Below are 26,910 nucleotides of genomic sequence, written 5' to 3' on the forward strand. Positions count from 1 at the left end.
AGCTTAAAGTGTTCATTTGCTAATCAGACAATGAGTAATAAATTACTAGAATGCACATCGAATAGCAACAGGATTTGATGGGTTATAGAAACAATATAAAAATGGCCACCACTAGGTGTCAGAGTAGCAGCAGTTAGTCTCCTAGGTAACATAGGAACAGACCTGTAGCTGGAGAGGGATGTACTGCAGTCTCTGTTGTGTTGGGCTCCTCCCCCAGTGGGCCTGCAGCAGACCTGCCTCCCGCCTCCACAAGACACTCTGTGCTCTGCAGCTCCTGTAGGGATACCCACAGGAAGAAATACTCTGATTATGCATCCTCCTCCTTCCTTTTGTTGAAGTCATGACCTTTCTGACACAATGTTGCTTTATCCTATCTATGGACTGTAGATTAAGAACCACACATAGTTCTGGCTTGTATGTAGGCTTTCAGTCAGCAGTTTGCAGTGGTGGAAAAAGCACCCAATTGTCATACTTGAGTAAAAGTAAAGATATCTTGATAGAAAATAACTTGAGTAAAAGTGAAAGTCAACCAGTAAAATCCTGCTTGAGTAAACGTCTAAAAGTATTTGGTTTTAAATATACTAAAGTATCAAAAGTAAATTTAATTGCTAAAATATACTTACGTATCAAAAGTAAAAGTATAAATCATTTCAAATTCCTTAAATTAAGCAAACCAGACAGCACCATTTTCTTGTTTTTTAAATTTACAGATAGCCAGGGGCATGCTCCAATACTCTCACATCATTTACAAACGAAGCACGTGTTTAGTGAGTCCGCCAGATCAGAGGCAGTACGGATGACCAGGGATGTTCTCTTGATAAGTGTGTGAATTAGACCATTTTCCTGTCCTGCTAAGCATTCAAAATGTAATGAGTACTTTAGGGTGTCAGGGAAAATGTATGGAGTAAAAAGTACATGACTTCCTTTAGGAATGAAGTGAAGTAAAAGTTGTCAAAAATATAAAGAGTAAAGTAAAGTACAGACACCCCATAAAAACGACAGGGTTGGTGAGTCCCCAGTGGACAGTTGAGCTAACTTAGACTTATGTGATTGCATGAGGTTGTAAGTACCAAGAGAATTTCCCAGGACATAGACATATCTGATATTGTCAGAAAGCTTAAATTCTTGTTAATCTAACTGCACTGTCCAATTTACAGTAGCTATTACAGTGAAATAATAGCATGCTATTGTTTGAGGCGAGTGCACAGTTATGAACTTGAAAATGTATTAATAAACCAATTAGGCACATTTGGGCAGTCTTGATACAACATTTTGAACAGAAATTCAATGGTTCATTGGATCAGTCTAAAATGTTGCACATACACTGCTGCCATCTAGTGGCCAAAATCTAAATTGTGCCTCAGCTAGAATAATACATTATGGCCTTTCTCTGGCATTTCAAAGATTGTACTTTAAAAAAAAAAAATATTCATGTTTTTTTCTTTGTATTATCTTTTACCAGATCTAATGTGTTATATTCTCCTACATTAATTTAAAATTTCCACAAACTTCAAAGTTTGCATATCCTTGCTACAGGCAGTTAGATTTGGGTATGTCATTTTAGGTGAAAAAAAGGGGCAGATCCTTAAGAGGTTTTAAGTGGTACTTTCAAGTATTTTTACTTAAGTACTTTACAACACTGACAGTTTGTCAAGATGCAAGCCACAATGTACATTGTTCCAAGTCTTTTCAGACCCTTTTGATAACGTATGTTTTTTCACAGAAACAAAGCCGGCTTGGCTGCATGTATTGAGTGCTCACCGAGGGCAGTGAGGTGGGCCGGCTAGGCGGGGTAGACTCCTGTGCATTACCCTTCTCCTGGGCATCACTTTCTGCTGGCACTGAAAAAGATGTCACTGCGGTGCCTGTGCCACACTGTGCCACAGCTGGTAATGGGCTTGCCCTGGGGGAGGGGCTATGTGTGGGTGGGGGAGTGGCCTCACATGGGTGTGTGTCGGAACCATCAGAGGAGGCTGTAGGTGTGGCAGGGGAGGGGTAGAACCGTAGAGGGGAGGTCCTTCCCTCGCTCTCTGGAGTGGTGACCTCCTCGTTTCCCATGTCGCCGTTCACTCGCAGCAAGCCGTCCACCTGAGTACACAGGTTAGAGACTGAAGGCTTAGAGAACACACACATGTATGCACATACATACTACAAAGATGCATTTCAATGTAAAAATCCAACACTTAAAACACAATTTTAGAGACACTGTATCCTCACCAAAAATATCCTTCAGACAGCAATACAAGAACAGTCAACTGGGGTGAACTCTCCCAAATTCCACAGCAACGACTGCAATATGATCACACAGTTCTACTCCAGACCACCCAGACCGGAAGTTGCCCCATGTTGTAAATAAAACCGTAACTCATTCATGTAACTCTGGCCTATAAGCTATTCAGCTAGCCCGATAACATGCTGGGACTGAATGAAAGGCTGTAATGTATGTGTGAGGAGCGCCGAGTGCTAACTCCAGACGCACAGGGGGGTTGTTGAATGGAGGGGGGACTCACTACCCACAATCCCCCCTCAGTCTGTGTGGCCCTCTTTGTCTGCCTGGAGACCCACTTCATATTGAGAGGGCCTACTTGTCAACTTTTTAAGTCAATACGGAACAGAGCCCCCCATTCAGGCTCCCCTCAGCTCCAAATAAGAGATTCCAGACACAGAAGTGGAAAGAAGTCCCGGTTTGTTCCCATAATAACCCCAAAGCATGTTATCTTCCTTTGGAATAGGCCCATTTGGCAAATGGCTCTGAGGATGAAAATGAACATCCTGTTATGCTGAATTGAGATGTTGCAACAGACTTCGGGGAAGACGGAAAAGGGATTTATATCTTTTTGTCTGAAAACATGACACCCAATCTCCATAGTTTCTGTCTTCTATTCTAATTTAAATGCCAAGATCAGGGTTCCATTTACACAATATATTTGTGTGCCCTTGGAAGATTAGGCTGAACAAAACATTCAAACGACTTTGAGGGATGAGTGGCGAACAAGCCCACGGCCCCCCTGGTAATTTAAACCTTTGTTCAAACACAATATTACAGTAAAATACACTCGTGATAACACTGATAAAACCCTTGCCATTAGCTGGCAATTTGTGCCTAACCTTGCCTGGTCTGGGTCCCACCAGCATCTGCATGCCCTTGGGTTGATTGTAAGGCTTGGGTATCAGCAAAGGCACAGACTTGGGTGAGACGGCCCGGATAGAGGGGTTTGGTTCAGGCTTGCGCGACCGAATCTGGGGGCGATGAGACAGACCCTGGGGGAACCCCACCACCTGGGCCTCAACAGTAGCAGTAAACTTGGGTGCCGGAAGCGACTGCTGCCTCAGGTACTTCAGGGGGCCATTTGTATCTTCTTCCGGGAAGGTGGGGGTGGGAGAACAGGAAGTGGGGGTGAGGGTGAGACGTGTGTTGGTGGTAGCGGTGGGATCCTCAGAGATGCTCCTGTCCAGCAGTTTGGGCAGTTGCAGGCGCTCCAGCACCGCTTCACTGATGGTGAAGCGCTGGGCGTAGCGGTGGAGGACCAACGCCGCCTCCTCAGGGTTACGGGCCAACCGGTAGGCCTCGCGGAGGTCGTTCTCACGACGCTCCCTAGGGGAGGAGAGACGGGAGGACAAGATGAGACAGGGGCCATGTGACTGGCTACACACTGACAAAAGCATCATTGTTAAAACATGCTATGATCCCCTGATGCAATTATAAAATAGGTCGAGGCCAAGATGAGATAAAAAACAACAGGCTAGGAGAGAAGAGAAGTAGGTATAGGCCTATACTGTACATGGAGACAACCAACAATATGGAAACCAGGGTTCGATCTAAAATGGAGGATTTCCTTGTGACGTACTTCTCCTCAACAATCTCCCGGTAGGTTTTGATGCTCTTCCTCCTCTGAGAGATGGCCCCTCCCTCACCCGTCATTAGCTTCTCCATCATCTTCCTCTCTTCCTCCTTCTTAATCAGGTCCTGGGAGACGCTTCTCCTGCGACTCTTCCACCGGGCTAGGTCCTAACAGACAGACAGTAGATGTATGACTGTATGAATGCGTGAGTGTGTAGGTGGGTGTGTGTGTGTGCAACCGTGATAAAGTGTGAGTAAATGTAAGTGTACATGTGTGTATAAAAGTGTATTAGGATGTGCGTGTGTGTGTGTGTGTATGCGTGTGTGAGAGAGAGTGCTTACGTCCTGCCAGTGGTCCTCTTCCTCCTTCATCATGTTGTACTGGTTGTGCATGAGCTCGTGGCGCACCTGGCTGTGGTGTGGCAAGATGGCGTCCTCCTCACAACGCATGTCAATCATACTCACACTCCTAAGAAAAAAAGGAGAAGACAAGGATATGGAAGGAATTATAGAGAGATTCACTGGGAGAAAAGTCATGTATATAGACAGAAAGAGTTTTATTTTAAAGGCACATAAGATGGAGAAATGTTTGGAGTTGCCATAGTGATGAAAGTTCAGCCAGGAAAGGTCAAACAGGGTCGATGATCAGATACACCTTCTGTACTCAAACCCCAAAAGGAACTCATGATTCTGACAATACCACACATATTATTGGATATTACTCTTCTGTATATATTAGTTTGTATTATACTGTGTAGAACCATGCAAAACAGAAGGCAGCAGAAATAACGTTAATAATTAAAGACAGATTATAACAAGTTAAGCAACATGCTATCAAAAGGTCATACATACAGTAGCCTATCTGTACAACAGCACAGAGCATCAGTTATACATTTGAACCAGGTTTTGTTTTGAGAACCACAGTGAGATCCTCAAACCTTGTACAGTGCTGGTACATATCCTTGTTTGTGAGTGTATGCAACATGCATCATATGGTGAGCTCTCTAGTCTCTAGCCTTCCACAATTTTCAAATGTTCTGGCTGAACAGCGTCTGCACGTAATAGAACATCAGTTTGGCATAGAAGAACTAAGTCTCTGCTTACGTCACCATCTTATCCGCCTTGAATAAAATACTAAATAGTAACCTAGCAAGATGGAGATCACAGAGGTTATTTTTAATGAGTGCTTTTCGCAAGTGGCTAATTTACATCAACTACCTTCACTAAAACTGACCATCTGAAAATGTCTGAAACCCTTCCTCTTTAAAGAGTATCTTAAGTAAATCCCATGGTGCCCCCCACCCCAAAAAGAATGCATACACTGATGTAAGTCGCGCTGGATAAGAGCATCTGCTAAATGACTAAAATGTAAATGTTAATGTAAAACCACTGCAAGGTTTTGCATGCAAACTTTGGTTTTGAATCTTCATTCAGGCATGTCTGCCTCGTGATTTGTTGGGAGAGTTGTCAGTCTGAAGAGGACCCACCCCAGAACAATTTCTTCCCCCCTTATCGAAGTTGCCAAACGAGTCTGTCATTGAAATCAGACCCTAGTCACTGCTGTTGCCTAGGGTTTACGAGACTATGAGCTGTCCACAAGACAGGAGAGTGATCTAGACCTATTCCACAGCAGACCCTCGAAGGCTATAAGAGACACAGCAACTCGGTGAGGCTGGATACGTGGCTCACAGACATTTTCCGGTGCACCCTTGCAGTTAGGATTCATGCGCACGTCTAGAGTTCCAGAGTTTGCTTTGAGAGTGAGTGTGAGACATGCAGATGACAGAAGCTGGTTACAAACACAAGCACCTTCATTTGAAGTCAACCGCTAGTTCCTCCCAACTTCTGGCAAATATGAATGAATAGGATGGGTGTAACATAGTTAAAAGTCCAATAGTCCAGAGTTACACCCATCAGCTCCTTACAGATAGACATGTCTAGAAGCTGGCATACTTGGTGGGATACTTGGCAGGTGTGGTTTAGCAGGGATGTGCTGCCGATGGGTAACAAAGAACCACTTACTCTGGGTCATCTGATACACTAGCAGCTTTGTGACTGAATCTACGAAAGCAGAGACATGGAGAAAGAGCACAAACACTAATGAACAAACACACAACACACAACTACACAATGCAATACATACAGATATGAGAATGTGTGATATAAGGAATATAGGGTGCGTGTTGAAAACACCTGTAGGTTTACTCTATGGGTTACCGTGGACCACAAACAATTTAATAAAGTTTAATGAGATACTTACTATAGGTTCAGTATTATTACAAAATGAGCAATTACTGTCTTAAATATCAGAACGATGGGTTTACAGTATAATTGTTCTGGCTAGATCTACAGATTGATAAAAACAGTGTCCATTTGAACACAAGGTGGCACTCTAAACAAGAACACAGCCAGCTCAGCACTTGGGGAGAAAAACCACTGAATTCACTGCACTAATATAAGCCTCTACAGCATATTGTATGGCGCAGATGGAAATGATCTCATGATGCAGTCTAAAATAAAACTAGCATTAAAAAGCATGCATATTTTACCCAAATTGGAAGTTTGGGTTAACCGGGTTTGGGTTTAAGTTCCGGGCCACAGAGGGCTTTTAAAAGCTGCCTTTCTGACTTTGGGAAGGGTGCGAGTTAAAGTGTGTCTTGTGGTCCTATTAAGACTGGCCACAAGATGGAGAGACGAGAGGTCTCACGAAACGAACAGCAGATAAATTGTTTTACGGGCTGTATGTATTTGTCATATCTGCCACACATAGAGCGAAAGGCCAATTTTCTACTACTACCAGTGCATTCTAGTAATAGAGTTTAAGTCTACTCTATGTAATATGTTTACCATGTATGCATATATCTGCAAGTGTTTAGGCACATTCATGCGTACATGCGTAGCCCTGTATATTCAACAATTATTAAATAGCAACACTCCTTGGACAAAGCTAAGAAAGTAATACAATGTAAATATGATTGAGGGAGTTGCTGTAACCAGTGTGTATTGGAAATGGTCCAATTTCAGAGGTCACCATGCAAGGTTATTTAAAGGTCACTGTCATTTCTTCACATGCGCAAAAACATACAAACCCAAATGAAAAATAAAAGATATATTTTTAAGTATAAATAGATAAAGGTCATGCATGCTTCACGTTTGCCATCCAAAGGTGTGCATCACTGCTCGAGGTCATGGCCACATGCGTATGAAGCAGGATTTCTAAACGTCTACTGAAGGATGACAGGTAATGTAGTTCTCTGTATCTGATCTGTGTAGGCTGGGAGAAACCCAATGTGTTGTGGCTGTTATGGTGTGATGCTCCTCCCTTAGCCAACTGAGCATTTTGTATCGGTCTCTGAATCCTAGTCAATGGACGACAGGCTCACATTGGCGGGAGGTCGTCGTCAAGCCAAGATGGACATTTCCCCACCGCCGGTTTGTTGCCCTCGCGACCTTCAACCTCCGACTTGCCCATGCGACCCTGGCAGGTGATGGTCAGCGTGGTGGTTGCCCCGGCTGAAGGAACAGGCAGGAACTGGTTTGGACCAGTGGTGCCGCCGTGTTTTGGCGAGGTAAGGGCACGGCGAGCCCATACGTCGTCATTCCTCCCCGTGTCTCTCGCTAGGGATATGGACAGCCCCACCTTCTTTTGCCCTGCCTCCTCCCTGTAAATCATGGTAGGGAACTTCCTGGTTGTGTCCAGGCTGGCCCTGGGGCTAAGGGGGCTCGTCACGATGATGGAGGTAGTCATGGGGCTGGTTGTCAGGGATGACGGACGGTATAGTTCCTCGGAGCATGAGCGGGCGGCGCTACTGCTGAGAGAGTGGTTCGGTTAGCATTGACCAAGGTCGTAGGGCATTTGACATTATTTCACTACTGAAATACCATAAAACAAAATTAAGATATCCAGATAGTTGAAAAAAAATGAAAAAAAATTGTAGTCTCTTGATCAATCATAATTAGGCAAATGCACATGGCAGAGATAAACAGCGGAAGGCTGCTTCCTCCAGTAGTTTTTGGCAAAAAGCAACAGGGTCGTTCCATGTTATTTCATCAAGCCATGACACCTACCATCTCAGATTGTTCTGAAATGGTTTCTGTAGTTAGAAACAGATCATTCAGCAACTTTATTTTGTGGAAATATCATTTTCTCAGAGAAATTAAGCTAATTAATTGCACCCAAATTGACCATAAACATTTTTAAGGATTCATATAATATTCAATAATTATAGTACCCAACATCCAATTTGGACCACACATTCTTCAAACTTTGTTCACCTAATAGTAGGAACAGTACCATCTAGCGGTTAAAATCTGGTGATATCAGGATGATGGATGGGACATAAACCTAAAAACTTAAATTACTAGTTTCTCTGAACAGGGGGGGAAAAACTAATTAACTGAGAATACATTACATAGGATGAAGAAACAATACTCCGATCCGCAGCTCCATACTACTTGAGACAGAGAACTGATACTATATACTTGTTTTTGGGGTGAGATTGACGTGGGGTGTGGGGGGTCCGTGGGTGACTTGACAATTTCTTTGGATTCCTCATGTCTTATTGAATATTATCTGAATCCTATAAATTAAAATGGCCAATTTGGGCACAACCAATTAGCTTAATTTCGTAGAGATTAAATTATATTTCCAAAAAATTATGTTGCACAAATGCTTATCTTAACTGTTTCTAACAGAAACGATTTCAGAACAATCTGAGATGATCAGTGTCAAAACACTTTCTTGCTCTTTTTGAGGTGGAACGCCATAATATAATTGATTCTGTTACAAAAAGGTTTTCTGGTGAGTGTCTTGCATCGATCGGTTTCAGGTCTTTTGGAAACTCTGTTAGGTGCACGCTTGTAATTGCTATTTGAAGTGGGGAAAATAGCATATCGATGTCAGGGCAGCCTGGAGGGCTAAATATGCCACTAAAAACTATATTAAAAAGTTTGTTTTATTAAGTATTTCAGATTACATGGTAAATCCTTGCAGGCAACAATATCACAAGGAGTATCTAATTTAATTCACAACAAAGCATTAAAATAGGCTGAACAAAAAAAAGTTATCCAAAAATGAACTCACTCAAGTAATCGAATAATAACATCCATTCAGATATCCGGATATTAGATAACCGTGCCCATCCTGTAATAATCGTAATATAAAGACATTGGCATAGACTCTAAAGGGTTTGTTCATAAGGGTTGTGGAACCATTTCAAACACAGATGCAGAATCATACCCAAACACACAATATCCTATTATAAAAACTCACATTAGTACAGGTGGAAGGTAGATTTATGAAGAAAAGCAGACAAAACACTAGTGACTCACAAAGATTGTATTGGGAGAAAACCCACAATAGCTATAGCTAGTCTGCTTTGGTAAAGCCCACCCCCAAACCCCGGGAAAAAAATAAATATATTATTTGCTTGACACATAGGCGGGGTAGGCTAGACAATGGTAAGTATTTGGCGTGTGCGTGCAAGGCTGTGTCTATATCAAACGTGTGTGTGTGTGCTTGAACAACCAACGTGTTTCCAATATACAAGGGCAGCATGGTGACTTGCTGATTATCTCCAACTAGTGCCATAGACCCAGTCAATGTACATTGGCGCGTTACATTCACTAGTTCCAAAAACATCCAGTGATTTTGCATAGCCACATCGTTTCAACAGAAATACTCATCATAAATGTAGATGATAATACACCTGGAATTATAGATATACCTCTCCTTAATGCAACCGCTGTATCAGATTTCAAAAAAACTTTACGGAAAAAGCAAACCATGCAATAATCTGAGACGGCGCTCAGAACAATGATCAAATTAGCAGCCATGTTGGAGTCAACAGAAACCAGAAATTACATGATAAATGTTTCCTTACCTTTGATGATCTTCATCAGAATGCACTCCCAGGAATCCCAGGTCCAAAATAAATGCTTGATTTGTTCGATAATGTCCGTTATTTATGTCCAATTAGCTACTTTTGTTAGCGCGTTTGGTAAACAATTCCAAAGTCACGAAGCGCGTCCCCTAAAAGCTGACGAAATGTCCAAAAGTTCAGTAACAGTCAGTAGAAACATGTCAAACGATGTATTGAATCAATCTTTAGTTTGTGCATCTCAAATCGTCAATACAGGACTAAGATCGAATCATACTACACCGGCTCTGACGCTCGTCGGATGTGGCAGGGCTTGCAAACCATTACAGACTACAAAGGGAAGCACAGCCGAGAGCTGCCCAGTGACACAAGCCTACCAGATCAGCTAAACTACTTCTAGGCTCGCTTCGAGGCAAATGGCACTGAAACATGCATGAGAGCACCAGCACCATGCATGAGAGCACCAGTAATCCGCAGGGCCAGACGTGCGAGGCGAGCATGTGCTGACCAACTGGCAAGTGTCTTCACTGACAATTTCAATCTCTCCCTGTCCGAGTCTGTAATACCAACATGTTTTAAGCAGACCACCATAGTCCCTGTGTCCAAGATCACTAAGGTAACCTTCCTAAATGACTACCGACCCGTAGCACTCACGTCTGTAGCCATGAAGTGCTTTGAAAGGCTGGTCATGGCTCACATCAACACCATTATCCCAGAAACCCTAGACCCCACTCCAATTTGCATACCGACCCACAGATGCAATTTCTATTGCACTCCACACTGTCCTTTCCCACCTGGACAAAATGAACACCTATGTGAGAATGCTATTCATTGACTACAGCTCAGTGGTCAACACTATAGTCCCCTCAAAGCTCATCAATAAGCTAAGGACCCTGGGACTAAACAACTCCCTCTGCAACTGGATCCTGGACTTCGACGGGCCGCCCCCAAGTGGTAAGGGTAGGTAACAACACATCCGCCATGCTGATCCTCAACACAGGGGCCCCTCGGGTGCGTGCTCAGTCCCCTCCTGTACCGTGTGGTGCCAGGACAACAACCTCTCCATCAATGTGATCAAGACAAAGGAGATGATTGTGGACTACAGGAAAAAGAGGACCGAGCACGCCCCCATTCTCATCGATGGAGCTGCAGTGCAGCAGGTTGAGAGCTTCAAGTTCCTTGGTGTCCACATCGCCAACAAACTAACATGGTCCAAGCACACCAAGACAGTCGTGAAGAGGGAATAACAAAACCTATTCCCCCTCAGGAGACTGAAAAGATTTGGCATTGGTCCTCAGATTCTCAAAAGGTTCTACAGCTGCACCATCGAGAGCATCCCGACTGGTTGCATCACTGCCTGGTATGGCAACTGCTCGGCCTCCGACCGCAAGGCACTACAAAGGGTAATGCAAATGGCCCAGTACATCACTGGGGCCAAGCTCCCTGCCATCCAGGACCTCTATACCAGGTGGTGTCAAAGGAAGGCCCTAAAAATTGTCAATGACTCCTGCCACCCTAGTTAAACTGTTCTCTCTGCTACCGCACGGCAAGCGGTACCGGAGCGCCAAGTCTAGGTCCAAGAGGCTTCTAAACAGCTTCTACCCCCAAGCCATAAGACTCCTGAACACCTAATCAAATGGCTACCCAGACTATTAGCATTTCCCCCCCCCCTCCCCCTCCCCTCCCCCCTTTACACCACTGCTACTCTTATCATCTACGCATAGTCAATTTAATAACTCTACCTACATGTACATATTACCTCAACTAACCGGTGCCCCCGCACATTGACTCTGCACCGGTGCCCCCCCTATATATAGTCTCGCTATTGTTATTTTACTGCTGCTCTTTAATTACTTGTTACTTTTATTTCTTATTCTTATCTGGGGTTTTTTAAACTGCATTGTTGGTTAGGGGCTCATAAGTAAGCATTTCACTGTATGGTCTACACCTGCTGTATTCGGCGCATGTGACTAATAACATTTGATTTGATTTTAGTTGAAAGCACCGACAGTCGTTCTGGATAAGAGCGTATGTTAAATGACTAGAATATAACTGTAAACAACAGTAGCCAAACACCTAACAGGCAGAAGGCCATAAGAAGTTGCTACAGGACGGATGTCAAAACAACTGCCAGGAACACAGAGCGACTCATCAGAAATAAAAATAACAAACATTGCAGACTCCTGGCAAACACCAAAACGCCAAACTTCTGAGCTTGGTTTTCACATGCAGCGAAAGAGGGCAGCTGTGTCCAACGCCAACAAAAACACTAGGCCACAGCACAGCTTATGTTTGGAATGTTCCCTGGACCTCCCCAGAATAACTCTTGGATATGTCCTAAATGGCACCATATTCCCTATATAGTGCCCTTACTTTTGACCAGGGCCCACAGTGCACTATATCAGGAATAGTGTACCATTTAGGATGCAGCCTTGGAACATGCCCTGTACACAAGTCCTATTTCATCTTTAGTGTGTTTTGTCAGCCAACATAGTGACAAGCCAGGTCTTCAGATATCGAGGCCAGAGAAAGCAGACCTATTCATAGGGTGGATCCAAATTCAACTCACTACGGCCCCAAATATGCATCAGTCATGTCCTTGTCGGAAAATAACAGGAAAGGTTACGCTCTTATGAAATGGTTCACTGAATCCCCCAGAGTTTGTGTAAGTAGTTGTCTTTAGAAGTGTCTGCATGGGCGTGTTTAAAGGTGTCATCACCAAAACAATATAAGGAAATCAAATTGGCACCTTGGTTCAATACATATTACAGGGAAATCTTAAAGAGGGTTAATTAAGTTAGGGTCATTGGAACTGTGGCTTGATGAGACAATAGAGACTAAGGTAAATTTTCATCTGGGGATTGTTGGGGTAAGGGGTTATTGTTTTAGCTTTAGGGGTTAGGGCATACAGTGATTGGCACCTTTGCTCAGCAGTCACAGTCAGGTGTATAGCAGTCTCCCTGTGGGTGAGTGTGGGGGTCTGTGAGCGCTGAGGGGGGGTGTAGGAGTGAAGCTCATACTCCTCCTCACTCTCCCGTCTCCACGGGCATGCCGCGGTCAACCTCCCTTCTTCCTCTTTCCTCTCCTCCATTTCTTCCTCACCCCTGTGTTGTTCTTCTGACTGATTCTGTGGTTGGGGAAGGGGTTGGGCTTGGAGCTCGGGGGACGTGGGCTCAATAGGAGCTATAACTGGGGGTACTTCTAGGTTGGGGAGTTCGGTTGGACTGTTACACACACACACACACATGCGGCAATCACAACACCAACATGCAACGATAACACAGCGTAGCACAAACAAAGACACAAGACATGTGAAACACGCAAGCATTACCAAAAAACACAGTGATAATGTGATCATATGCACAATGACAATGGGAGTACCAAAAAGCAACACACCAATGGAAACATGTGGAAGGAAAAAAGAGAAAATAAACAGATCACACATTATAATGATGTAATAACAATCAAAACATTTGAATAAAGAGTCACTGAAAAGCAGAACAAGCTGAATGAAGAATAATGTGCTGTTTGGTATTGGTCGGTCAGGGACCCGATGACCTCGGTGAAAAGCTCAAGCCAATCTCATGATCTCATTCAAGCGCACACACAAATACACACACAGGTGTAGAAATGCACTGACACATGCACACGTCCTCATACCTTTACTCAGATAGAGTTAGCATGACCTTAGGATCTACAATTGCACACTCACATGTAAACACACACATGTAAACACACACACACACACACACACACACACACACACACACACACACACACACACACACACACACACACACACACTTGCTCTGCTCACACTTGCTCCTTATTGACTTCCACTTACAGGTTTAACCCTTTCCAATTACAACCTTGCATTGAGACACACACACGTAGAGGAAATACAATTTCTGCTGAATGAATCCAGCTGGAAGCCAGTCATCCTTCCAACACTATTGCGAAGCCTGTATCCGTCATCGTGTGAGAGTGGTGTGTAGGTGTTACGTCTAAAGTCTGGTTTAAAGTAATAAGCTTAAAGTCAAACCGTGCCATGTCAACAAGGTCAGATGTACTGTTGGAGCAAAGGCCCGATTTAGTAGGTGACGTCTAGTGTAAACAAACACACACTCGTATGTACGCATGTAAACTCAGCAAAAAAAGAAACTGTCAACTGCGTTTATTTTAAGCAAACTTAAGTGTAAATATTTGTATGCACATAACAAGATTCAACAACTGAGACATAAACTGAACAAGTTCCACAGACATGTGACTAACAGAAATTGAATAATGTGTCCCTGAACAAAGGGGGGGGTGGGGGTTAAAAGTAAGTCAGTATCTGGTGTTTCTACTAGCTGCATTAATGTGGCCAGCGCATCTCCTCCTCATGGACTGCACCAGATTTGCCAGTTCTTGCTGCGAGATATTATCCCACTCTTCCACCAAGGCACCTTCAAGTTCCCGGACATTTCTGGGGGGAATGGCCCTAGCCCTCACCCTCTGATCCAACAGGTGAAACCCTGTCTCTTATACACATCTAGATGTGTATAAGAGACAGCAGTATGGCTGGTGGCATTGTCATGCTGGAGGGTCATTGATGGGGGGATTGTGTGTTCCTGGTGTAACTCGGGCAGTTGTTGTTGCCATCCTGTAGCTGTCCCGCAGGTGTGATATTCGGATGTACCGATCCTGTGCAGGTGTTGTTACACATTGTCTGCCACTGTGAGGACGATCAGCTGTCCGTCCTGTCTCCCTGTAGCGTTGTCTTAGGCGTCTCACAGTACGGACATTGCAATTTATTGCCCTGGTCACATCTGCAGTCCTCATGCCTCCTTGCAGCATGCCTAAGGCACATTCACACAGATGATCAGGGACACTAGGCATCTTTCTTTTGGTGTTTTTCAGAGTCAGTAGAAAGGCCTCTTTAGTGTCCTAAGTTTTCATAACTGTGACCTTAATTGCCTACCGTCTGTAAGCTGTTAGTGTCTTAACGACCGTTCCACAGGTGCATGTTCATTAATTGTTTATGGTTCATTGAACAAGCATGGGAAACAGTGTTTAAACCCTTTACAATGAAGATCTGTGAAGTTTTTGGGATTTTTACGAATTATCTTTGAAAGACGGGGTCGTTTCTTTTTTTGCTGAGTTTATGTATGTATGTTTGTCCAGTATGTATGTATGTATGTATGTATGTATGTATGTATGTATGTATTCTGTGTGTGTGTGTGCAAGCACACTCACACACATGCTCGTAAGCGCACACACACCAGATTTCAGCCATCTACTGAAATATTACAAGATGAGTGGAACAAGCCATATTTTAGTTTTAAGAAAACCTCAATACGCTGTTTTGATATCGGTTTCCACCAACACTCAACAGGGTCATATAGTAGCCAAAGTGGCTCACACATTTTAAGAGTCACCTATCTGTGTCTGCATAGCAAATGTCTTGCCTGTTGCTGGCTTTTCTCTGAGTGCTTCGGCCTTGGCCAATCAAAACACACATCTGGTCTATATCAGATCCTCCGTTCATGCCACAACAGTACTAAAAAATATATATTTTTCCTATTCTTAAAGACATGCTCCAGAACTTTGGTGACTACTACTAAGTATTTTTTAAACCTCACGCTTTGAGCTGGATGTGTCAATGTGTAGTTCATACACTAATAATCTATGAGCAGAATTACTGCCTTACCTTAATTAGCCACGAAATCCCTAGTTTGAAAGCAACTGTTTTTCTGGAAGCTGTGGTGTGCCACATTTTCCCCCATGTGGGCCAGCCCCCTAGCAATTCAAGCGCAACCAATGAGCTTCAGCCTCTCGCCATAAGAGATACAGCTATCAATACACACATGATGCACCCCTCGCAGAGGGAGAGCGAGCAATGATGTGGTGCACTTCTGCACATCCGGGAAATTGCGTGCTACGTTAGGTAATTTTCAAAGACAATTTTTGGCTCATGAGAACTACTTTCAGAACTACTGGCTAAATAGTATACAAAAGTACAGGAACATCTCTTTAAACATGCATGTTCCACATCAGACAAGACATTCCCAATCTCCTTTGTACGTTGGGGGAATTACAATATGAAGGAAAATTGGCTGGAGGTAGCTGTTTTCGAAGTGCTGTGTCAGGTCTGGCGGAAGAAACAACATATCGGTGTTACGGAGAGAAGCAGTCCATCACCACATGCGGACACTTCTAGAAAATAAAGAATAAGCGAAGCGCTCCGAGTTTGTTTTGTCTCAATGCTAATAACAGAACGAACCATTAGCATTTTGGCTAATGTTTAGATTGATGGCCCATTAGGCTCGTGTTATCTGTAGCTAAAAAAGAACACTAGGCTAACGAGCTGCTACGGTGTGTGCACCAACCTCCTCTCTTGCTGTGTAAATAAAGCTAATCATCTCAATAAGGGCCTCATCCAGAGAATCGTCTCAGGAAGGAATCGAGTGGTGATGAGTATTTTGGAGAACAGTTATCACTTTGAACAACAGAGTATTGGAGGTACTTCCTCAATATATGACAAATATTATATTAGCATATATGGTGATGGTATCCTACTGCTATTGAAACACCTCCCACTATCTATTGGCTTGGGTCTGTCTGAACTGTCCTGTCAAAGTGTAGCAGGTGACATACATATGAGTTAAAAATATAAAGTTTTCCTGGAGAAAAGAGTGCCAACACATTTACCAAATTACACCATGGCTACGATCGAATATCCATACTAGCATTCCACTTAGTAGTGGTAGTAGACTCTATTCCAATCTATCTATCACTTTTACTACATAACCAATGCTCACCTGAAGGGAATATCGCCTCCTATGGGCGAGGTGGCGGTACTCCAGCTCTTGCGGTTGCCCCCACCCCCTCCACTGCTCTCCTCCCGGCCCTCGTGGTCACCCCTTTTCTTGCGCAGCGGTGTGGGCACGTAGCCACTGGCATTGCTCTTGTTGGGCAGGTACTGATTGAAGGGCACCATCACGCGGGGCTCGCTCACCGAGGTCCGCCGAGCCAGCATGTCATCCTTGCGCACGTCCGGCAGCTTCCTGCCTCCGTGGGGTCCGGCGTCGGACTCGGAGTCGCTGCCACGGCCTGGTGGGTACAAAAGAGGGAGAGACTGACTTAAATCACCACAGTACCCCCCATGAAACATTGCCCCACCCACGAGAGAGCAATAACTGCTTAGGTTTTTAAAATTAGACATCAGCGTTTCTCAATCCTTGTCTAAAAGGACCACTTTCTTCATTGGTTTTCATTTTAATGATGCTATCCAACCACTGACCTCTCAACTTGGATAGACGTTACCGAGAGTGGACTAGAGGTAAGCTAGAAATACCCCAGCAGTATCAATTAAACAGACCACTGAACAGCAGAAAACCTTCTAAATTGTGCCTTTAAGAGCTCTGAGTCTGATATAGCCATAGACCGTTAAAATGGAAATAAACCACAAGAATCAGTTTAAAAGAAAACCAGTACATTCAGGAGTCCCCCAGGACCTGGCCTAAATGATCATGTGACTTAGCAGTCTGCCAGTGAAGTCTCTTTTACCACCTATGCACTTTTCTAGGCTTTCTTAAACAAACTGTACAGTATACCTATTATGGGCGAAGGTAGATACTGTTTGATTGCTCTTGTCAACCATCAAATCAACCCAAAATAGTTGGAACAACAGTGAAGGGTATTAGACAGCATATACGATATCAATCATCTTTAAGATTGAGTCTTTCGTCAAGCTCAAAGCCACTAAATTGCGACCCCCAGTTGAGAAGAATGACATTGGGATTTATTTATTTATTTTATTTCACCTTTATTTAACCAGGTAGGCTAGTTGAGAACAAGTTCTCATTTGCAACTGCGACCTGGCCAAGATAAAGCATAGACAAATGTATGGTAGGATGTGAATACAGTGGAGGTAAACCTAGGCATTGAGTGATGATGAGAGATATTGTCTCTAGAAACATCATTGAAACCAGGTGATGTCATCGCATGTGTGGGTGGTGGAACTGAAAGGTTGGATAAGGTATAAAGAGCAGGGCTAGCAGCTCTACAGTGAAATAAGCCAATAAAGACTAACCCGGAACAGCAATGGACAAGGCATATTGACATTAAGGAGAGGCATGCATAGTCGAGTGATCATAAGGGTCCAGTGAGTAGTGAGGTTGGGGTAACGGCGATTCAGACAGCTAGCCGGGCCATGGGTAGCAAGCTGGCAGAGGATGGAGGTCTATGTCCAGAGTTTGCGGTAGAAATCCGGGGATATGGAGAAAAAATAGGTCCGGTATGCTCTGGTCTGAGTCGCGTTGCACAAAACTGGCGATAGATTTGAGCTAAAGGATAGCTGATGACCGCCAACCATGGTTAGCTGAAAACTAACGTTAGCCAGTGAACTGGCTAGCTTCTGGCTAGCTTCTGTTGTGGATTTCAGATTTGAGGTGAATAATACTTTTTTTAATTTTTTATTAATTGGTGAGGTGGGTTTGCTGGAGAGTGTTTTGAAGTTGAGTTTTTAGAAGAAAAGAAAATATATATTATAAAAAGATATGCGATGAAAATATGTAAATATATATATATACACACACACACACACACACACACACACACACACACACACACACACACACACACACACACAGGACACGACAAGACGAGGAAAAGGCAAAGGACGTCTGACTGCTATGCCATCTTGGAAAGCTGGGATCAGGGATGCCTGGCTGTGAAGTGATCAACACAGTCAGCTTTCTATGTCGCCAGTAACACTTGGTTGTGCAGAAGCGCATCGCTTAAGGTCTTCCCCCCTCTCCCTGCCACATAAATTCATCTTTAAGGTCCTCTCCCTTCTTCACTTAGAGATTTATGCTTCCCAAATGGAACCCTATTTCCCCTTCAAAATGCACTACTTTTGACCAGAGCCCAGAGGATGCCATTTGGGACGCAAACATTCACTTTTTGACGGATGAAGACTATAGAGGCCTTAAGATACTTCTGCTTCAAAATTGACCGTAGGTTGTAAAGTGGATGAGTTTAACCCTTCAACAGCTTCAATTGGAACCATAAGCAGGTGCCACTCATGCATGCAGCCCATACCAACTGACCTGTGTCGCCGTCAACCTGTGGTCGCCTGTCAACCTGTTGGTCGCCTGTCAACCTGTGGTCGCCTGTCAACCTGTGGTCGCCTGTCAACGCGTGTGGTCGTCCTGTCTCCAACCTGTGGTCTCCTGTCAACCTGTGGTCTCCTGTCAACCTGTGGTCTCCTGTCACCTGTGGTCTCCTGTCAACCTGTGGTTCCTGTCAACCTGTGGTCTCCTGTCAACTGTTGGTCTCCTGTCAACATGTGGTCTCCATGTCAACATGTGGTCTCCTGTCAACATGTGGTCTCCTGTCAACATGTGGTCTCCTGTCAACATGAGGTCTCCTGTCAACATGTGGTCTCCTGTCAATAGTAAACCACATGTTAACAGTAAATGGCAGGTAGCATAGAGGTTAAGAGTGTTGGGCCAGTAACTGAAAGGTCGCTTGTTCGAATCCCAGAGCCTACTAGGTGAAAAATATGCCGATGTGCCCTTGAGCAAGGCACTTCACTCTAATTGCTCCTGTAAGTGGCTCTGGATAAGAGCATCTGCTAAATAACTCAAATGTAAACATGTGGACTACTGTTAACAGGGAAGAATAGAAGAGGGAGGAATAGAGAAGAGTGAAGACTAGAATAGAGAAGAGTGAAGACTAGAATAGAGAAGAGAGTACAGAAGATGTCTATTTATCCACAGTGTGCATTGATTTACATAACCCCTGACAAAAGAGGGCTGCCAATATCACATTTCTTTTGGAGATGAAATTAAAATCCTCAGTTAACTTCCACAGTGAGTTTGAGAGCAGAATGGTGGTAATAGCATAAGGAAGGCCTGGACCATGGAAAACTGTAGCTATTTTGTATAAACAGTCATGATTGGGAGCCTCATCATTGGCTGATCTCTGTTCTGCCCTGCTGTTCTCAGACCTAGTGTGTGGGCCTCCAGGAGGTCTCCTGGAACTGTTCCAGAGTCAGTTAGAGTTGGATGAGCCCAAGGCTGGAGATGGCCTGGACGAGGCACTGTGGTTAGGACAGTGAGCATCTTTAATGTACAGCTGGCCTCTAAAACCACTCAATGTTAACCTACATGGCCAACTCAGCATCAATTGCTCAACGTTTCCCTATAAACCAATACAAAAAAGCCCACCAACAACTCGATGTTTCCTTTCAATCCAATAGAAAAACAAACCTCTCAATGCCTTTTGCAACAAACCAATAATAACAAAACATCTTTACAAACGAATAGCAAACACATCAACCAAACATCAATTCAGCGTTTCCCTACAAACCAATAGCAAACACAAAGTGGTCCTGTGTGGCTCAGTTGGTAGAGCGTGGCACTTACAATGCCAGGGTTGTGTGTTTGATTCCCACGGGGGACCAGTACAAACAAATATGAAAATGTATGCACTCACTACTATAAGTCGCTTTGGATAATAGCGTCTGCTAAATGTTATATACAGTGGGGAGAACAAGTATTTGATACACTGCCGATTTTGCAGGTTTTCCTACTTACAAAGCATGTAGAGGTCTGTAATTTTTATCATAGGTACACTTCAGCTGTGAGAGACGGAATCTAAAACAAAAATCCAGAAAATCACATTGTATGATTTTTAAGTAATTAATTTGCATTTTATTGCATGACATAAGTATTTGATACATCAGAAAAGCAGAACTCAATATTTGGTACAGAAACCTTTGTTTGCAATTACAGAGATCATACGTTTCCTGTAGTTCTTGACCAGGTTTGCACACACTGCAGCAGGGATTTTGGCCCACTCCTCCATACAGACCTTTTCCAGATCCTTCAGGTTTCAGGGCTGTCGCTGGGCAATACGGACTTTCAGCTCCCTCCAAAGATTTTCTATTGGGTTCAGGTCTGGAGACTGGCTAGGCCACTCCAGGACCTTAATAATAACTGTCTGCATGTATGCATGTATACACACACACACACACACACACGCACACACGCACACACGCACACACGCACACACGCACACACGCACACACGCACAAACCCAACGTCGCTGGACCAGACAGGACTGGCAAAAAGTGCTCTTCACTGACGAGTCGCGGTTTTGTCTCACCAGGGGTGATGGTCGGATTCACGTTTATCATCGAAGGAATGAGCGTTACACCGAGGCCTGTACTCTGGAGCGGGATCGATTTGGAGGTGCAGGGTCCGTTATGGTCTGGGGCGGTGTGTCACAGCATCATCGGACTGAGCTTGTTGTCATTGCAGGCAATCTCAACGCTGTGCGTTACAGGGAAGACATCCTACTCCCTCATGTGGTACCCTTCCTGCAGGCTCATCCTCACATGATCCTCCAGCATGACAATGCCACCAGCCATACTGCTCATTCTGTGCGTGATTTCCTGCAAAACAGGAATGTCAGTGTTCTGCCATGGCCAGCGAAGAGCCCGGATCTCAATCACATTGAGCACGTCTGGGACCTGTTGGATCGGAGGGTGAGTGCTAGGGCCATTCCCCCCAGAAATGTCCAGGAACTTGCAGGTGCCTTGGTGGAAGAGTGGGGTAACATCTCACAGCAAGAACAAAACTGGTGCAGTCCATGAAGAGGAGATACACTGCAGTACTTAATGCAGCTGGTGGCCACACCAGAAACTGACTGTTACTTTTGAGGGGGGGCCCTTTGTTCAGGGACACATTATTCCATTTCTGTTAGTCACATGTCTGTGGAACTTGTTTATGTCTTGTTTATGTCTCAGTTATTGAATCTTGTTATGTTCATACAAATATTTACACATGTTAAGTTTGCTGAAAATAAACAGCTGACAGTGAGAGGACATTTCTTTTTTTTTGCTGAGTTTATATATATATATATATGTCTGTGTGCGTGCACGTGCGCATGCGTATATTAAAAGATGAAAGCAGGCTTGTGTGGTTATGGTTAGGTCTTATTTTGTCTCAATCCCCCTTGAACAATCAGGGTTTTAAAAGGCCCTGGTTGGAGCATCATAGGGTTTTAAAATACAGAACCAAGGAGTTCTTGGCTTCTCTTTCCTTGCCTGGAAAATACATAAAACACACGTCTTATTTTTCCTCTGGTGCGTTCGATGGAGAGCTTGCTAGTCTTGTGTTGACATTGCAGCTGCTAATATACAAAAGCTAGTCCTCAAGGGTACCATAGGCCTGTATAAGAGAGGAGAGGGATTATATCAATCAATAATGGTGTATGTGTGCACGTGCATGCGTCCCTAGGTGTGCATACAAATATAGGCACAATATTGAGTATGCCCCTATATGACAAGCAGAAACACTCTCACCCACTGTGACTGATTGGGATCACGCTCAGGTACCTTAATTCTAGTGCAACACCAGATGACAGGCAGAACACTCACACCCACTGTGACTGATATGCATCACTCTCAAGTATCATCTAGTGCAACACCACAGATTGTAACAGATGAAGAATTGGTGTGTAAAAAACAGCTCCACTAGAATATGTTGCAACCCGTCAGTCAAGACTGCAATCTCCTCTCTCCACCACCTGATCTCAATTCTCTCTCTCCCTCTCCATGTCTCTTCAAGAGGGCCTTCAAAGAGACGTAACCCACAGCAACAGCCCTAAACATTCGGCCCGAGGAAGAAACAGAAAACCTCCTTTGTACATATGTCAATAACAGAGCTGGGCTGAGATGGAGATACCCTGCCAGATGATCCCATAGATTGGAGGTTGAAAATAGCAAATAGGGGCAGCTAGTTTCAGACCAGCTGACGGTGACTATTCCACCACCTGCCCCAATGACACTGTATGTGAAAACGCCTGCCATGCATCATTAAAGTGCACAGGATAAACTATTGGTGGTGAATGAGGTAAGTCACTATGTGATGACAGCTACATGAACAAAACAGTTACAGCTATGCAAGCCACACAACAGGGTGCACACCGTTTAGCAACCGAAAACGTTTTACAACGAAAATGAGAGTTCAAGTTCAAGTAGTCTCTCCCGGTTTCGTCCATTTTCTTCTGTTAGGTTTTGACCCAGGTAACACCAGACAGTATGAGACAATAAAAGCATGTGACTTGTGTGTGCAGTGTGACCCATCCGGGCGTCTAGCGTCCTACCATCACTGCCGATGCCGCGGGCGACCAGTACGTCCGGCGAGGGCGTCTGTCTGGAGCGTGAGCCGAATGAGTCCAGGCTGTCGAAGGAGTCCTCTCGGCCGTGGCGAGGCGGGGAGAGTGAGTCGCTACGCTCCGAGTCCCAGCAGTCGATGTAGCCGCTGTCCCGTATGCTGCGTTGGGGGCTCTCCGTGTCCTCCGCCTCCTTTGACACACAAATGTACAAACATGGAAATTGACGCACACACACACGCCAATGTAAAAACATTGTGTTGAGATCATCCCCAATACCCCATCCAATCTGGATCCCTCCCTCACCATGATTCCTCCAACACGGACAAGTACATTCACTTCCTCTCAACAATTCTAATTGATATTCTACTTCTGTCTCTCTGTGTGTTTTGAGCTGCACAGTGTAACCCTGTCTGTGGCTTCTCTAGTTTCCAGGGCTGAGGAAAGGCTTTTCCTTCCCGCCTGCCGGAGGAACCTCCTGGACCTGCCCTGTTTCTCTTTCCTCCTCCCCCTCCTGGCTGCCACCTACCACTTCTTTCTCCTCCTCCACTGCCCCTTCTCTTTTCCTCAAACCCTCCTGTCCCTCTCTCTCCCCAGCTCTTGATTCTCCCCTCTCTCTCCCCTTCCTCTACTCCTCTCTCCTGCTCTCTTTTACTCCCCCTCTCCTTCCCTCCCACTCTATCCCTTTCTCCACCCACCCCTATCCCCTCCTTCAACCCATTTTCCCCCCTTACCCTCCAATCTACTCCGCCTTTCTATTCCTCCGACCTATTCCCTGTGCCAGATCCTGAGTGAAGGAGGATGCTGGGGTCCTACTTGGCTGACCTCATGGTGGGTGGGGAGGTTGTGGGGTACAATGGCTGGCTTTGAGTGGCAACTCTAGGGGGGGAGGGGTCTTCATGATAGGGTTCATAGGACTGATCCGTCCAAAGCTGAAACCTCAGCTCAGACAACAGCAGTGGACCTGAAGCTAATGGGTGTGCAGGTTTTTGTTCCTGCCCAGCATTAATACACCTCCTGTATTGCGTGTGACAGGATTTCATAAACCTATTGAATTTATCTCTCACTTTAAGACACTATCATTACCTTTGGTTAAGTGGAGATGTGGCCCTGTTGTTCTGGACTATACAGACATCTGGGAAAGCATTCTAGGTTAAGTGGTCATTTCTCATTTATAGAGAATAATAGTGGGAGAACGGAATAAATGGAAGAGGAGTGACCTCACGCTCTGAACGGTCGCTACAGCTACGTCCCTATATGTCCCTGGGGGCCTGTAAAAAGCCATAGTCCAGGTGACGCACATTGGTTCTGGAAATCCAGTTGAAGGCCTGAGATCATCCCTGGACAAAGAGAGAGGTGGGAATGGGGGGGGTGGGGGGGGGGGGGGGAGCATTCTCTTCTAGGGATGACTCCATGATGAGGGGAAGGGAGGAGAAGAGATAAAGGATGGAGTGGTGAAACCATCAGTGCATCCCGAGGGGAGTTTGCGTCATAACAACCTTATGTTTGCCAAATAAAATATATGCTTTGGTTGGACAGTCCACTTCTAGTCTAACGCTCCTAATAGTACAGCCACCTAACAACTGCAAAACTACTTTGAACATCTAAAAAGACGTAAAATATACCACCCTTCCAGGAATTGAACCCCCAACCTTGTCATTGCTAGCACTAGGATACAACAAACGGAGCCATGTCAAAGCCTTAGATCCATCCCTGTACGCACCTTTCGCATCTGTGATAGCAGGCCTTCAAACTCCTTCAGGTCCAGTGTGGGCCCGTTGTAGGAGGTGCAGCTGTTGGCAGCCCGGCCCAGCCAGTATATGGTAATCAGAACCTGTGGAGGAATCATTACAACAGGAAGAGGATTTAGAGCCAGTATCAACAAGACAAGGTATTAACGTCACAGTCTGTAACTTTCAATTTAGTGGTAGTTCATTGCCAATTGACACACCCGCACAGTCAACCAACTTTTGGGCTAACTAATTCCCAGTGGTCTCATACTCCAAGCTTGTGCACAAGTTGTGTAATACATTATGCAAGACTGCTAGCACATGATACATTAGCAAAGTTGCTTGATAAATTCTTTACTGGCCCAATATCCCACTTTTCCCTCCAAAAACTGACCAAATCAACAGTTTGCTTACTGAGTAAACCTGGCAAAATGCCATTGCAAAATCAACCTATGTTGATATGGGAGAAGTTAACATACTGTAAGCCACAATTTGTTTTTGACAGCTCCAAGGTATGCTTCACAACGCTAATACTGACCGACAGCAACACAAGCATTCTCAGCCACCTGAGAGCAATCAGAGAATTCCACATTTCACACAGTATGTCTATGTGATAGATGCCAGCTATGGCACACTGTACCCATTAGCTAGCAAAATTATATCATCTCTCAAAGAGGAACATTGGGCTAACTTATATAAAATAAAAATAATACTAACTCATACATGTGTTGCAGACACATTGAGGTACAGTACTGACATTAAATATTCCGGATACATTCTGGACATATCGTTTTGCCATGCGGTTTGTGCAGCGACCGTACCACACACAATTGATACTACACACAATTGCTCCACAGTTGTTCTTCCCCAAATGCATCAATTCAATGTACTATTCTCCCTTGAGTGTTTGTTTGATGTCAAGTCATACAAACTAAATCACCCTCCTTTCCACTTGTCTTCAATTTGTAAGGAGTATAAACAGTTTCATCAAAATGGCCTCCAATAGGGTTCACTTCCTGATATATTTGGTCCACTCTTTTCCCTATCACTGTAATAGGCTAGCCAGGGGTTTCTGTACAAAAAAGACCTAGCCCTTGTCCTGGCCAATATGAACACACAGCTAGATTTCTCGCTCTCTTTACCATTGCCACATGGGTAAGGTTGCTTTACTATGCTAGCATAGCCCTGACAGGCTAATTTACTATGCCAACTTCATCTACTATCTATCTCATGTTCCTACATGTAGCTAGGCCACTGTGTGGACACAGCACTCTTGCTACTGTGGCCATATGGAGATCACACAGGCTCTTTTATGTTGCAAGAACAAGCTGACTGATTGGCTGCTTTGTTTTATGATATCAAAGTCATCTAAGGATCTAGGGGTATTCCTTTGATAAAACAGATTAAAGGTTGTCTTGGGTGGTTTGTGTAATGTGTGGTATACAGTAATTGTAAGCACTCTTTTCAGATGTCAATCTAGGCTACAAAACAAAAAGTAAACATACTTCACCCACAATGCACATCCAGTGCACTGTATCTAGAAGCCAAAACAATTATATTCACATTCATCACAAGCACCCACACTACCAGTTAGCATGACAAATGTACAAAAAGTGAATTCATGTAGGTAGCCTGACTGGGATTCAAACTTGGATACTTGCAACTGTCAGTACAACACCTGTCTGTCAAACAGCAAGGGGCTGGAACCTCTTGACAAGGTCATTAGGTGCTGTTCTAAGGACAGAAATGTTGATATTACTCATGCTCTGTTTGTGGAATATACAGTAGGTTCTACAACTGCTGCAATGATACATTAAACAGCATACCTAACCTAGCTACACATGTTGTAGCTACACCTTTGCAAACATCCTTGTGACAGCATGTCAAACTGAAAGTATACACCACAAACTAATCCTGCAACATCTTAAAGACCTGAGGCCATGCCCTCTGCACGTCTGTCTCCTCCTCACTTTACAGTGCCTGTCTTCTCTGATACATTTCACTGGACCAGTCACCTGACAAAATGTGTTCCTTCTGGACGGGACAATAAACTCTTTGTGTCACAAGTACACACCCACAAGTGTGTACACAGGCCTGATTGGTGTCACAGTTTTGCTCCAGCCCCAGCTAACACACCTGACTCCAATAATCACCTAATCATGATCTTCAGTTTAGAATACAATTTGATTAAATCAGCTCTGTTTGCTAGGGATGGAGAAACCGTGTGCCACCAATCAGGCCCTCGAGGACTGGAGTTGCCCACCCCTGTAGCTTACATGAGCACATACACCTT

At 44.3% G+C, this 26,910-nt stretch overlaps 1 protein-coding gene and 1 non-coding gene across 7 annotated transcripts in view; one reads left to right on the plus strand and one right to left on the minus strand.

The window, feature by feature from the left end:
• LOC111965851 (LIM and calponin homology domains-containing protein 1) overlaps positions 1-26,910 on the minus strand; it is a 141,911-nt gene that overhangs the window by 24,731 nt on the left and 90,270 nt on the right. For 4 of the 6 annotated variants that reach the window (XM_023990221.2, XM_023990218.2, XM_023990216.2 and 1 more), the window contains exons 6-14: positions 24,611-24,721; positions 22,879-23,080; positions 16,521-16,812; positions 5,864-5,902; positions 4,184-4,310; positions 3,849-4,009; positions 3,109-3,595; positions 1,762-2,088; positions 163-274 (exon numbers count right to left, since the gene is read on the minus strand). In XM_023990221.2, the coding sequence (XP_023845989.1) occupies positions 163-274; positions 1,762-2,088; positions 3,109-3,595; positions 3,849-4,009; positions 4,184-4,310; positions 5,864-5,902; positions 16,521-16,812; positions 22,879-23,080; positions 24,611-24,721 (1,858 nt within the window). The remainder of the gene's footprint in view (positions 1-162; positions 275-1,761; positions 2,089-3,108; positions 3,596-3,848; positions 4,010-4,183; positions 4,311-5,863; positions 5,903-16,520; positions 16,813-22,878; positions 23,081-24,610; positions 24,722-26,910) is intronic. The other 2 variants (XM_023990220.2, XM_023990219.2) reach the window with 1 other exon arrangement.
• Positions 20,095-20,170, plus strand: trnav-uac (transfer RNA valine (anticodon UAC)). The gene has a single exon. It is a non-coding gene; the product is annotated as a tRNA-Val (tRNA).

The sequence above is a fragment of the Salvelinus sp. IW2-2015 genome, linkage group LG6.2 (assembly GCF_002910315.2).
Source record: "Salvelinus sp. IW2-2015 linkage group LG6.2, ASM291031v2, whole genome shotgun sequence".
Taxonomy (NCBI): Eukaryota; Metazoa; Chordata; class Actinopteri; order Salmoniformes; family Salmonidae; genus Salvelinus; species Salvelinus sp. IW2-2015.